This window comes from Acipenser ruthenus, chromosome 20 (assembly GCF_902713425.1).
Source record: "Acipenser ruthenus chromosome 20, fAciRut3.2 maternal haplotype, whole genome shotgun sequence".
Classification (NCBI taxonomy): Eukaryota; Metazoa; Chordata; class Actinopteri; order Acipenseriformes; family Acipenseridae; genus Acipenser; species Acipenser ruthenus.
The window spans coordinates 4,795,558-4,810,576 of NC_081208.1; the positions used below are offsets into that span (position 1 = coordinate 4,795,558).

At 40.1% G+C, this 15,019-nt stretch overlaps 1 protein-coding gene across 8 annotated transcripts in view; it reads left to right on the forward strand.

The window, feature by feature from the left end:
- Positions 1-15,019, forward strand: part of LOC117425132 (agrin-like) — a 155,129-nt gene that overhangs the window by 89,581 nt on the left and 50,529 nt on the right. For all 8 annotated transcript variants that reach the window (XM_034904230.2, XM_058993238.1, XM_058993239.1 and 5 more), the window contains one exon: positions 13,811-14,026. In XM_034904230.2, coding sequence (XP_034760121.2) covers positions 13,811-14,026 — 216 coding nt within the window. The remainder of the gene's footprint in view (positions 1-13,810; positions 14,027-15,019) is intronic.

Here is a 15,019-nt window from a genome sequence, read left to right on the forward strand (position 1 = left end):
GAGCAGCGAGCTCCGGTCTCAGTAAGATGATAATGTACCATGAGAATGGAAGACAGGACGGCATGGCTCCAGTTATTTTCGTCCTTGCAGGATAAGTTTTTGCTGGTGTTATGGGTTTCTGTGAGATTCTGTGGAATTCTGCTTATCTTATGCCCCTGGCAGTAAGCTCAGAATAGACATAGTCAAAACTGCACTCACCCCCGACACACAAGAATAAGAAAAGACAGAAACTGATACAAAAATCCTCCACTCTTCCAGGTTTTTTGTTGTGCAGTTTACACTTATTATAAAATAGTCTTATTTAATAAGTTTAATAAGACACGACTGACCTTGTTACCTGTACGCTGTGGTTAATCAAGCTCGTAGTAAAACCTGGAATGGGTGAAACCGCTATGCAATAGGAGTCTTATTTCCATCCCTGTTATCTCTGCAGGTCATTTTAACAAGTAACATACCTGTTAAAATCAGTTGTTTCTACCCCTGCAAAAGAGAAATTAAAATTCAGGAAATGGAGACACCTACTCCCATCCCCTTCAGCTTAACCAGTTTGTTAAAGACGGGATCCTATCTTGGTACCAGTGTACATCAAAACTGCAAAGCAATTTGGATTGCCACGCTGTAGCACTGCTTGTTGTGAAGGGTACAGGTGAATCCTCCTGTTACAGCAAGGGATTTCATCACATTTACCGTTTAAGAGATTCATAGCCTTATCCTCCTAAACAATATTCAGATAATTAATTAATTCAACTTCAGTGCATTTGAACAGTGAAAACACTAGCCTGGGAGCAGCAGAATTAATTATTTCTGTAGTCGGCTATCTTAATTAAATCTGTTTGTGTCATGGCTTTCAGAAGAAAGGGTCTACAATCCAGCTCTCGGAGACAAATACTGTATAAAGGATCATTATGTCAATGGCTTCAGCAGAGATTAACGTATGTTTGTACATATAAGCATTAAAAATTACCTTGAAGAAATGACAGCTTGTGAGTGAGAAGAAGCTTTGTGTGGCTACAGACAGGAACACAATGTCAGTTTTTCCGATGTTCCGATGGTTATAATGTAAGTTTAATGGGGCAATCTGTCTTCATTGTGACAAAGATTGTGTCCCGTCGCCCCCTCTCCCTTGTAATATTTGGAGAAGATTTATTATTTTAGACGGATTTAAGCCAGCATGTTTCTTTCAGTCAAGACGGGTAGAGTTACTTTTATAGAATCCCAGGTTCCGACATTGATTTGTCAAAGCTGTGGTTTGCATTTGACAATGTTCACCACCATAGTTGATGGTACTGTAGAGGATATTGATCCACAGAAAAAGAACCAGACTAGATATGTGTGACACAGATTTATTTTTTCTCCTACTAACATTTATCTTGGGCTTACTCGCTTAGCCTTACACAGAAGAAATTATTAACTTTTTATATAACTCAAAGACATTCTCAACTCAGTCAGTCATGAATTGTGTGGGTCAGGAATTGTATATATAGTTCAATGCTATATTGTATTTAGGTAAAAAGACGTACAAATAAATCTGTACAAATAGTCTTCTATAACTGTAGGTTAAACTTTAAGAAATGAAGTGAAGAAGGCAGTCGTTTAAAAGCAAAAATATATTTTTTAATTTCTTACCTATCAATTTTAATGAAGCATTGCACCATTTGTTCCTTACAATTCATAAATAGATACAAGAAAGGCTATTGTTTGTTGCTGCCTCCAATCTAATGGAACTCATTTATTGTGAGCATGCTTGTGAATGAAAGGCTTAAGTGATGTGGTATTTATGTACTGTACATTTTCTATGAATAGAATATCAGCAGGGATAAGCAATGTAACAGTAACCTATATTTCAGACTATAAATGAACTAAATGTCCACGCGAAACCCAAAGGTGTTGTATTGTTTGTTTCGAGCTACTCTGGAGGGGAAGAACGCTGTCTGTAGAGGACGCCTGTTCATCCTAATCTAATTTGCATTGTTTTTCTCGCTGTCTCTTAATGGCTTGTTTGACATGTGTGTCTCGCTCCACTGCACACGATTATGACAAGGTAGTTAGACTGTTAAACTAGCCTTGCAGCCACATTTTATTCACTCTGTTTACTCTACTGCTTGGCTAGCAATCGGCTGGTGGGCACCTGTGTTAAAAGCTGCTTGGGTTTTGCCTTATGGCCAAAGTTCCTGTTGTAATAATACAAGTTAGGCTTGTAGTGTGTGTGTGTGTGTGTGTGTGTGTGTGTTTAAGCCAGAAGTGGAAAGGCATTCATTTGTTTTAACCCGTATTGACTGTGGTGAAATTATTTCCATTACGCAGTGGCATAAAAGCCAAGGCCTCGCAAACTGGTCACAAAATCTGCAGAGCGTTTTTGACCATCAGTTAAAGGTAAATAATACAAAAGGGGTCACTTAAAATGAATAACCGCTTATTTAATTAAAATGCAATGACAAACGTTTCAACAAGGGAGCTTTCTCAATGTGTGTCAGCTCTGCCTCTTTATATCGCTAGCTGACTTACATGTCAAAAAAACATGAAATAGAAAATGAGTGAATGAGTGAAGGCCCGTGTACAGTAAAGTATAGCACTTGTACAATTTACTGTCATCATGGCCGATGGTCATCATGTTATGGATGACAGTCAAATATTTGCAGCGATTCCCTTGATTTATCACGACAGTACAGATTTTGTTGGGACCTGAGCAGATGGCTTTCTATTTTTGCTATTTAATGATCATACAGACTCGAATTCTCTAATTGAAAGGGAACAAATAGAACCTGTTTTATTTGCCGACGTTTCCTCTGCCTCCTGAGAGCTCTGCATCTGTCTCATCTGCATAATGAAAGTGATTGTAGGTGTCAGATAAGGAGGTGTCTTCTATCTGTGAAGGTTGTGGGCCTGACAGAAGTAACATTACGCACTGAGGCATTTTCTTTTCCCAAAGAAAATTGAAGAAAATTCGATGCTGTAAATGAACAGCATTAATTAGTCATTAATGTAGGTAAGGTAGTCCAAGAACATTGATGTTCACTTTGAAACCAGCCTTTTGTTTACTAGCTCTTGTTGGAACTAAATGGAGCTCATGGTCCCCTCCCGAAAGTATCATCCTACCTCCAATAAATAAATGGAGTAAAAAGACCACCCATCTCAGAATTGACTGTACCGCTAATACCAAAAACCACAGCTGTCAAAGATCAAGTATGCTTTACCATAGAACTCTGGTATAAAGAGTGTTAATACCAACTAAGTTATATCTGCTGACTGCCACAAGGATATGGAACTCTGTAAATACCTATAGTATGTGTGTTTTGTGCACTGAGAGTTTGAAGTTAACACTAAAGGCAAATGTAGCTACATGCTCCCGGGATGTTCAGTAGTTTGAAGGATGTCATTAAAAAAGGTCACATGGAGGATACCGAACTAGAAAGGAATGGGAAATGATACATTACAAATCCTTGTGAGGAATACAGTCCCATATATATCTCCGGGGGTGTTTTATGATGTCTAAAAACTACGGGGTCCAAATAATTGCTTCCCAGATCCTCCTGCAAAGACCAGATAAGGAGCGAGTCGGAAACGCAACAGGGGAGCTGTGTGTAAATGTAATGACCACAGCTCTAGCAGAGAAGCCATTCCTGTGATTTATAAGCCAATGTAATTGGCAGTAAAGATCCAATCAAAGGAAGGGTCCACATTGTTACAATACGAAGCAGGCTCACTTTAATTAATCCAAAGGCGTGTGGTGATATTTTAACCTCACACGTCTTCTGCCCCAGGGGATATCCAGGTCATTTGAGGAAGGATACAGTTTATAACTCTTATTACGATTTATTATTATATATTTTTATGCCATCCCCAACCCCCCTTGGCCAGCTGCTTCACGTTATAGGCTCAAGCACCATCTTTCTGTGTTAAGCCTTCCCCTCCTAAAATGTCCAAGCAGTGGGATTTAATTTAGGCGCTCAGCTGGAGTTCTGTGAGCTCCTCGTACACCTGCTTCTCCACTTTTTGGGTACCCCTTTTATCTTTTGTTTTCCTTGTGAGCGGAGAGCTCGTCCTGCTTTCGCATGCTGGCTCGGTACACTATGAAGGAGTGAAATTGATTTTTTGCCAGCTTCAGCAGTACATTTATCCAGTCAGGCTGTCATGGATTCTATTAAGCCCTGGGCCACACTGCACGGCCCACCAGCCACTCCTCTGTGAAACCGATACTATCAAGCCAGATGATGGTAGAAGGCAAGGTTCCTTTCTCATGGTTGGGTGGGTGGTGGGTTTGCAAGCCAATACTCTATTCAACTGTGTAATTTATTCAATGCTTCTTCAGCTACCTTGATCATTCCAGTACTGTAGAATGATGTGCTTACATATATGGGGTTTACTGCATTGTACAGGTATTTCTAGTTTAATGGAGTCTTGGCTTAAATGGCAACAACCCTTTAGCAACCGTGTTTTGTTTGTACGTTCACTTTTGTAAGTAATGGCAGTAGTCTTCTTCAAAACAATAAACAAATTCATTATGGGCATTGACTGATGGTGATCTAATCTGTTTAAAAATTCTGAAGCTTTCTATATTAAATACTTTGGGGGCCCCCTGAGGGAAGCTTGGGGTTGGGCCAGGTGTGTAGAAGTGGTGCTTCAGCCAGTGTATTCCAGAACTGGAGTGCGTTTTCATTTCTTACTTACTGTACTGCCACAACCACTTGGTTTTAAATGTGCTGCCCTGTCTCAGTGGGCTGATGTTGGAAGGAAGCCTTATTTAAAACCAATCTCTAAATACACAAATAGATACCCCACTGCCTATACACAAACTCTGTATGAGTTTAGCTAGTTTTGGGTAAATATTCTCCTCCTGGTGAGCCTCTTGGTTCTAACAAGGATATTTGTGTTTGGTTTGTGCACCTTTTTGTTTTCAAACTAAAGATGCAAATAAGAAATAAAATAATAGACAAGTATAACCTATAACCCTCCTGCTTATTGAACCTGATGCAACACTGTTTTGCCACCTACAGTGTAAGCATAGTTTCCATAGCCGTGCGAGACCCTGCAGGTAGAACTCTGATTATAGGATTCAGCATTCATCACCTTATGTTGTATGTCTGCAGGAAAAAGGAAATGCACGTTTAATCAGTGGCATAGGCATGGGGGCTTTCTTGTGCTGTTTCATTGTTCTTATAGAAAGGTTTTCAGGGTGGTGCATGTGTATGATAGAAAGCAGGTAGAAATAGACTCACTGTCTGTAGTGCTGAAAAAAAAAATCCTACAAAAGCCATTAATGCAAAAGCATAAAAATTATTTTTATTTTGACATTGAATGCAAGCGCAAAGAAAACCCACAAAGAGGATCGAAACAAGAGCTCTTTTTTTATTTTGTAGAACAAAGGGTTTTTGATGATAAAGGACACACAGCACTTTTTACTAGAAGCAGAGCACTGTGTGATCTCTAAATCTAGTGTATTTTATATACATATTCAGCAGACACTATCGCCAGAATAATCCTTTGCTGTACTTCTCAAACGGATCATAGGGCTTATCTTCTACATTATTTAAGGGCGAAATTCTTAATATGATGTTGTTTTTGTGCAGGTGTTTCAGAGTTTTCTAAGCAGTTTGTTGTCTTGTTGAAATACTTTGAACAGGTTTATATTGATCAACCTGGAAAGCTTTATAAACAGATAGTGTACAATGCCAGTGACAGGTGTGTAGTTTTTTGTAAGCTGTCTAATCATAGGAGTAGAAAACGAGCTGTAAATTATAATACGGTTTGCTGTTTTGTTTTGTTTTTTCCCTCTTAGATGTTATTGCATTAGGGACATTCATTTTATCTGCAAAATTGCAAGCAGCTTCATGCATTGTTTCCCCGCATGAAAACATAACTTCTGTTTTGATTATGGAAGCCATTAGAGACTTACAGAGGGGTGAGCTATGCATCATCAACAACTGCTGCTGCAGAGTCACTTACAATAGGACCTCGGTTTTACATCACATCCGAAGGACGGAGCACAAGGAGGTTAAGTGACTTGCTTGGGGTCACACACAGTGAGTCAGTGGCTGCAGCTGGGATTTAAACCGGGCACCTCCCCATAACAAGCCCCTTTCCTTAAAGACTGCATCAATTAGGATTGAATCTTCCTCTAGCTTCTTAATGTATTTTTGGTGTTTAAACAGTAGGGGTGGTCTGAAAGCCATTTGGATTCACATCCAGACAATTAAGTGGTGCTACAATGACTGGGATGAATATGTGTTTACTTCTAGGATTCGCTGGAGGCACTTTCACGTCTCAGTTGTTTTTTTTCTTTTCTTTGATGAAACTCTTGTTATGGGCCATTTAAAAGGTCTGTATATAATTCTATTTTATTTCATTTAACGGTCTCAGTCATGGCAATTTGTCCAGTAAGCAGTTGCCTAAGGATTTTACATCACAGTTAACAAAGAAATAACTGCTGAATTCCTCAGACTTGCCCTTTATTGGTCCAGGATGGAGGTCAGTGTGCAGTTATTTAGCCTGGATCTTGTTCTGATTTGTTCAAACTATAGCCGTTTCCTCTAGTTTCCACTTAAACCAACCTAAGCAAAGGTAACTGAGAAGAGGCTTGCTGAGTATAAACAACTATAAGCCTTAAACCTTCAGGCTGTATCCGTCTAGTACTACATTTTGCTTGCGTTTTTTATATAGGCCAATCTTGAAAAATATGCAGCTCCACTGTGCCTCGAGGATAAAACAATTCTGTACTGACTACCTTAAAAATGCCTCCATGCTGTACATTCAAAAGAGGTTTTTTTCTGATTTTTAAAGGCATCTTGTAGTTACTTGAAAATCTGTTTAAAATAAAGCGCTGCTGCTTTTTACAATGTGGGCCTGATTACAGCATGGATTGTCATGACACAGTGCATGGCACCAGAGGAGCCTCTTGTGTGACTGAACCAGCCATGATGGTGCTTAACGGTTTTGAGTGAGTTATATGTTAACGAACCATTTAAAAATCCTTTACAAAATAAATAGCAGCGGGCTTAATCAATATTTATGCTGCCTTTGTACACAGGCCTTCTGAAGAGTAAATGGGCACAGTTGATGGTCTCAGCTGGAGACTAGGCCTCACTTGTCTCCATGACAACCTCAACCCAAACCTCATGCACAATTCATGCTGACCTTTCCTTTCCAATGTAACCCCTTAGAACAGCTTCATTTTGCACCCACAAGCTGTATTATTGCAATCATGTTGTGTAGTGATTTTTACATAGATTATATATATTATATATTTTTTGTTGTGACTTTGTCATGTGGAATGTAATAAACGAGAACCAAAACGGTGAGTTTTTTTCCCCTTTGGTTTACATCGCCATTTCCACGTTTGTTTTATTTGAAGTGTTTAAAGTTACATTTCAGTTTTCGTTTGCTTGTTCAGCTGCAAACAGGCACAAGTAAACGTCATGTTATTACTTTATGAAAACGTGTCTATGGCCACTGTTTACTGTGAAGATGGGCCACGCCCCCTGCCCCTGCTGCTATGCTGTCTCTGCCTGCGTTCTGAGCAATATAATAGCTTTTATTACTTTTTGGAAACTAACAAATATCCAAATGAATATTTAAATTGTGAGCGCATATCCGAACATGACAATCATGTGTTCATCCCAGCACTAATATATATATATATATATATATATATATATATATATATATATATATATATATATATATATATATATATAACAAACTGCTACAGCTGTTAGTTTTCTCATTGTCCCCTTAACAAACTTAGCCCACCCTGTGGATAGATATTCATAGACAGGTAGTTGGGTTGAAGCAGTTTTTTTATTTCTCACAGGCTTCCCTGGACTGTTTGCTCAAGCCCTGCTAAAAGAAGCAAGTCCAACAGACCAACAGACCATAACCCTTTTAAAACAGATTTGGGATATAGTGCTTTTATTGTGTCTAAGCAGGTTGGCACAGTGTTTTGGAGTAAATTGATACTATAATGACAAGGGGGTACATAATTCCATCTGCTCATTGTGCTGCCAAACCCTTAGGGAATAGAGAGCACTAAACTACAGCTGTTCACAGTCTGCAAAGTTAGAGCAACACTACAGTATGTTGGAAAATAAGGTGTCGTCCCCCCGTCCCCCCGTCCCCCCAAAATAAAGCTTTTAATTTACCCAGAAGAGACGCTTTTTGGAAAATGATCTTGGATTTTATTCTCTAAAACAGGCTCATTTTCCTAATGAGTGGTCTGCTTAGTTCTAGCATTGGTTCAATTCTCCTGTGTCAAGCTGGAGGTCTGATCCATATATGCATGAGGTCATAGTGCACTAATAGTCCCATCAGCTCGCTGGAGTGGCGCGCTGTGATTGCCTTAATGACATCATTACTCTGTAGTAATGTCTAAACAAACTCCCTTGCTTTCCAGTTGTGTTTTTTTAATAATAATAAAAAAAAGAATATGTAAATGAAGGGATTGTGAAAAAAGTCGTTTGAAAAGAGGGAAGTGAACAATTGTATGTTTGGCTGGACAAAAACAGAGCTTTACCGGAACAGTCATCAGTTATTCACAACTGACCTAACGATCTTTGTCTGTATTTATCTCTTTATCTGCAGCTCAGTCAGGTTCTGTTTTTTAAAAGAAGCAGGAGAATCATGTTGACATTTAAGTGACCTGCGTTTCTTTTGTACTTTTATTTTATTGGTCGCATTTTGCAGGCAAATCGAATCGGATTTGATTCAACAGCGTTTGAGCCCATTGTACACTCTGTGATTGTGTGTGACACAGCCCACCTGGTGTTTGTAAAGAAGAGTTCAAAGGATTGTATAAATGGTTAAACCTCTATGTCGGTGTTTACCACAATTGCAAACAAAACGACACCCATTCCTATTCCCCCGAATTTTAAATGTGTTGAATCACGAGATTTAAAGCGACACAATGCAATGCATTATTCATAAAATACCCTAATGTGCACTCTTCCGTTTCCCATAAATCATACATACCTTTTAAAGTTAGTGGAGAAATCAGTGGGAAGGCTGTACCAATTAGAGGGGCTTTTATACACATCTGAAAAAAGAAAAACACTCCTACATGCTATTGTGCTAGACGTAAGTGCAGCCCAGTCACTCCCAGCACAATACGAAGTGTCTGCAGTAAAAGGATGAGAAATTAGAAAAAGGTTAAGGCTGCAGAACAAGGTCGCAGCTAGAGGATCTCATTATGACTATATGATGTAATAATTTATCTCAAGCAGAAACTCTCCACCAGTATTAAAACCTTTCAAAGCCGGAGTTCGCTGGCCTCCCCTGTTGAAAGTAATAGATTCACAGCAGGGTCTCTGAATTGCCTATAGTGGCCCAGATTCAGAAAATCCCAGAAACCTGAGAAGTAAAATACATGGTAATATTGCACCCCAGGTAACTGTGCAGAGGCTGGATGTTACAAGCACCTGCCGTACTGTTCGGGTTTAGGGGAGGGCACTGATTTGACGTGACTAGTCTGTTTCTGTAGGAATACATGACTCTTGCTTTAACGTCTTCTGTGAAGTCTGGGTGGAAATCTGCAGTCCGTTCCCCAGAACATCCCATAGTCCTCACGTTTGGGACTGTTCAGTGTAAAGCATCTGCAATGTGTGCAGTCCTGGCCCTGGAAGTGTCTGCTATCTATTAAAATCTGATGTCTTTCCAATGTGACTAAAACTGACATGCACCAAGGAGTTGCAGCTGCGTTTGCTGTATATATTACATATAACAGCTTTAGGATGCCATTTGCATTTAACTATAAATGAGGATAAACTCGTTCCAAGAGTGTCTCAAAGACATCGGACTGAGCAATCGGTCACAACAATTATCCTTTCACACAAAGTATATACAGTACTTTATAAATCATGTTATTGGTGTTCAAATTTCCTGTCCAATCCCTCTACATTCAGTTTTGTTAGCAACACTGTGAAATAGCCCAGAAATAGGCTGATAGGAGGATCTTTGTTAAAAGATATTTAACATCCGTGGTCATATCCATTTCCAAAAATGTGAGTTTGCTGCCTGGGGTTGAAAACTGCGAAATCCACTTGTAATGCTTTAAGCCGCAGCAATGTGTGTTTTGACTGAAAATAAGCTTTTTTGAAGAACACGCTCCTTTGTGGACACACAGCCTGGCCGCAAGAAAGAAGAGAAAGTGCTTTGTCTGTATCGATCTAGCCCTATCGATCTGGCCCTATTGATTGATTCAAGCAGCTTTTCTCAGGCTGGCATCTCCTCGGCCTCTGACACACAGCATCTGCAGCAGCTGAGCGCTTGTGTAAATTAAGACGGCTCTGTGTCCATTGCGGGGCTGTTATGTAATAAAATAGCCAAGCCTGCCTTTGTTTCTTATTGACAGGGTGTGACTGACAGCCGTCAGTGTTCTGAGCACAGATGAAGTCACATGTGTCTAATTCATTTGTTATTTTACTGTATGCCCCCCACCCCCTTTTCATTCTCAAGCACTGGGATTCTGAGTGCATATGAGAAGCATTTTGAATGGCCCTGCAGCCATCTCTCATCTGCCTCCCAGCTGAGGTGATTGAAGATTGCTTTTACCACATCTCATTTCACGATGTATTGTGACAGGGCAACGTCACGGCCTAGGCTGGCTACCGGCAGGTATTAGACCCAGAGACAGAAAACTGCAGTTTTAAGCACATATGCGCATGTTTATTTTACAAAATAACACACAAAACATAAGAACAAATAAACACAGCATGAGGGCCAAAACAAATGTTCAAACAAAACAATACAGCTTGGGCATTCATCTTCACTATAACGTTTTCACAATACAAATACTCCTCTCGTAAACAAAGGATTTTGCTTCCTTTTATACATGTGGCCACTCCCCAATTAGCATCAGTCACCTAATTGGGGAATGGCCACACCTGTGATTGCTGGCAGGGACAGATTTAACCCCATCCCTGCCAACCTTACATTCCCACACACACATTATTGACAGCAGCAGGGCCTCTCTGCCCTGCCACACGTATGAATTGAGAGAGAGAGACAGAGAGGGAGCACTTTACTATAACAGAGGCTGTCTGCTGTTTGAATAATTTAATCTAGCGATGCGCCTGCCAAGGCGAGGGTGAATTATTCATGCATATTTCAAGAAGTTGTAATCTCTTCATAGCTCGCCTGCTTTCCTTTGTGTTTGAGATGAAAGGTGACAGAATCGGGACTGCTAACAATTCTGTATTATTAATTCAGCCTTCCTGGACAAAATAGGCATGTTTGTCTTATAAGAAAGAAGCAGCGAGAGGGAAAGGAAGACTCGCTGAAACACTGGTACATTGGAAGAATCTTGGAAAGCTATGTTTTAAATTTCAGCCTCAAAACCATAAGCACTGTCCTAATAGGGTATTGCTGTGGCTGGTTTAAGTGTATGCATCCTGGCAAAGCTTATGCATCTCTGTCAGTTACAGTCACACTGTACAGTATTATACAGTGTCAGGATTGTCTGCTGTGTTTGATAGGAGCCCTGAGACTCAGCTTTGCTTCCAATAAATAATTTCATCTAGTTAAGCTGCGGATGAAACAGTTCAGTGGTTAAAACTTGTACGAAACCACAGTCTTTTATATATATAATATTCTGGGGCACACAGTCTGGAGGGCAGGTGAAATCATTGGTTTGAAGCAGTGTAACCCAAGGGTAGCAAAGTTAGCTGCTGGCTCCAGTATGTTCTGCTGGAGAGGGAGATAAGTAGTGCCATTGGCTGAGCCCATGGAGACGCACGTACTGAATACACACACACACTCCATATCTAGTGCAGTATGTTGCTTTTAGTAACAATTCGGAGTGGCAAGTAAACCTAAGGCTGTAGCTCAGCGGTTGTCACTTCAACCACAGGATACTTTGAGATCGTCCCCAGTACACATCATTTCATTTAGCAGGCTGCTGTAATTGTAAGCATGTCTGCCAGCAGTTCAGTTACTGTGTATGGGAAATTCCATGGTACTGTAGCAATTAAAAAGTGTTTAGGACCTACACTACTTCTGTATTCTGGCATTGTAAATGACCACCCATAGATTTCCACTTTAATTAGTATATCTGAAGAGACTTCAAAGTGGCACAATAGGGGTCTTCAGTGAAGCATTCCATACCATGCCCTATAGGTGTTGTGGAAATACCCAACTATCGTTTGATGAAAGCAGGTATGCTTAGTTCCTTCAAGGTTAGGTCCTTCATGCAACAGTCAACTTAAAAGATGCATTTTGCTTTATTATGCCACTCCCATGCTGTCACCGCAGCGAGACAAGCAGCTGTCATAACAAGTCATCTTAAGATGCCACGCAAATCCTGAATGACACCTGCATTCCGATAAGGGGGTGCATTGCTTGCTTTCATTCATTTCATTTCATTTCTTTCTACGATTCTCTCGGCCCGGATCGTCTTCTCTCAAGCAGCTACTTTTTAAATCGGTGAATTGGGAGGGAGGTTTCACGCTCTGGTGCTTCACAGGAAAGTTAAGCTGCAAACCCTGCTGGCCTCTAATCACCAATGAGATTTGGTCTGGGAGGCAGAGGATGTACATGAATTTGCTCAAGGACCAACTTGAGACTCAAAGATCCCAACACCCACTAAAGTTGACTGGCATATGTAATACTTAAGGCTTAGTCTTTAGTGTGTTGAATTACTTTGACGGCAATATATATATATTCTCATTAGATTTCAGATTCATTGTATAGATAACTCACTCACAACTAACACACACTGGAAGCAAAAATAAATGGAAAAAAACAAAACCTGAGTTTTTTCATTTGCAGTAATACGGTGTCCTGTGACTGCCATTTGAGTTGGACACCGACTGGGAATCATTCGGGAGCGACATGGCTTGCAATTGCTCATAAGAGCTTGATAAATGACGCTACTTTACCCCAATACACAGCTGTGCGTCTTATTTTTAACACACTAGCTTACGTCTCTGGGAATATAGCACAGGTGGTTATGGTGACAACATTCTGAATCTGTGATAAAATGGTTGGATTATCGTAAACATCCCAAAGAGGTTCAATACTTCTATTTTAAAGTCTTGTCACAAATAGCTGTTTTCAACTCAAGAAGCGACAAGCTCTGTGTCATAATAAAAACATTGGTTTCCATCTAACAACTCCTGGCTGCTTCAGAGTAAGTGAGTACGATATAAATATAAACACTGGGGGATTGCATGTCTCACCCTGCATTTTTGAGTGGCCACCACTTCTCTGCTTCCCTCCAGAACTGGTTTAGCCTTGTCACTTTATCTTGAGTGCAGTGTCTCACCTAGAGCCTTGTACTCTGTAGGACTCGCACCCTTTCATCTTGTTCTTTCAATTTTTTTTTGTTAAGTGTTTCCTTTCGATATTCATTTGTGATTCGTGGCTGTGTTTCTCAGCAGCTACATCTGTTGCTAACAATGAGAAGTGCTGAACATACATTCTAGCAGTAAGTGGTTCATTTACGTCATGCGTGTACTGTTTTAAAAAACGTGTACGAAACCGCAGTCTCTTCATCAAAGAATTTGAACTGAGAAGTGTGGAACAAAAGAGGATCTAATTAGCAATGTGCAAAATAAAAATCAGTCATCTGTGTAAAAAGTGGTGGGCAAAAATGGTTCATAACATCAGTTAAAAACCAAGTTTAATAATGGCAAGCCAGCGTCTTATTTTCAGCAGTTACCCGGCATGGCTGCTCTATAAATTTCACTGTTGAAAGGCAATTTCTAAACAATCAAAAACATACTTTTGTACAAGCTAATTAACAGTACCCAACACAGGGATGGTTGCAGCCAGAAAAAAAAACACTTGACCTAAGCAGGGTCTGTTTGTCTGTTTGTTTCTCCAGTGTGTCGAGGGATGCTGTGTGGGTTCGGAGCGGTCTGTGAGAAGGACGTGGCTGATCCATCCAAAGGAGCGTGCGTCTGTAAGAAAGTGTCTTGTCCGTCTGTGGTAGCCCCGGTGTGTGGATCTGATTACTCCACCTATTCCAATGAGTGCGAGCTGGAAAAAGCACAGTGCAGCACACAGAGGAGGCTCAAGGTGATCAAGAAGGGACCGTGTGGTAAGTAGTGTGAAGAAATGTAAATATGTACCTCATTCTAGAAATCATACTGCAAAGCACACTGAGGAATGTGTTCACCAGAACAGCGTGTGTTCTTTGTCTAGTTTAACTTACTAGGAATCCTCTCTCTGGCAGAAGTATGTTCCTGACCTACCATGTTTTACCTGAAGGCACTGCTTGATCATCGAACAGACAAAAGAACATTTTGTTTTTATTGTTTGTTTTTTTTACAGCCTTTTTAGTACTTTTTAAATATTAGATAACTGAAATGGCAAAAGACTGTTATCTAGCTTATGGAGTTAACTATATTTGTAAGGGTTGACTGGTTTTGGGACATAAGCAGGGGTTCATTTATTTAGTTTTTTTTTTTAAAAGGTAACAGATCTTATAATTAAGGAAGAGGGATATCATTTTTGTTTATAAACCAAACATACTGACCTTGATTTACAGTAGTTTCCATATATGCTTCAAGTTCTCATCTACTTGTAAGTCTTGTGTCGTATTGTTGGTGTCTGTAACTGTATGCCTGCCTTTGCCTAGCCATGTTTTAGCTTTGAACAATAGCATTGGAGGGCAGACTAATCTGATGAACAGCAGCGATGACAGTTGTTAAGAGTATCGCATCTTAAAATATATCATTACAGGATACTTTTGCCATTCAATTAGTGGAAAAGGGGAGCGTACAATTCTCGCCTGTCAGACAAAAAGGCACCAGTGCCAACCGGCACAAATGAACCCCTGAAGAGAAGTTCAGAGAATGACTTGTCAAGTCCCTGATTAAAAGAAGGGCTCTCCGCTGTTCTGCACAGCACTTGTCCCCTCTTGACAAGTTCACCAGTAATTCAAGCTCTGGTTCAAGATACTTGTCTTGTTGGGTCTTTGTTGCGACTGTGTCATAGGAGGCTGTGGTGGGAATAAGGCTGCAGTAAACAATGTGTGTGTGTTTTCTTTTTAGCACAGCTGCTTGCTGTTGAAGTGGCATATTGGCGTTTT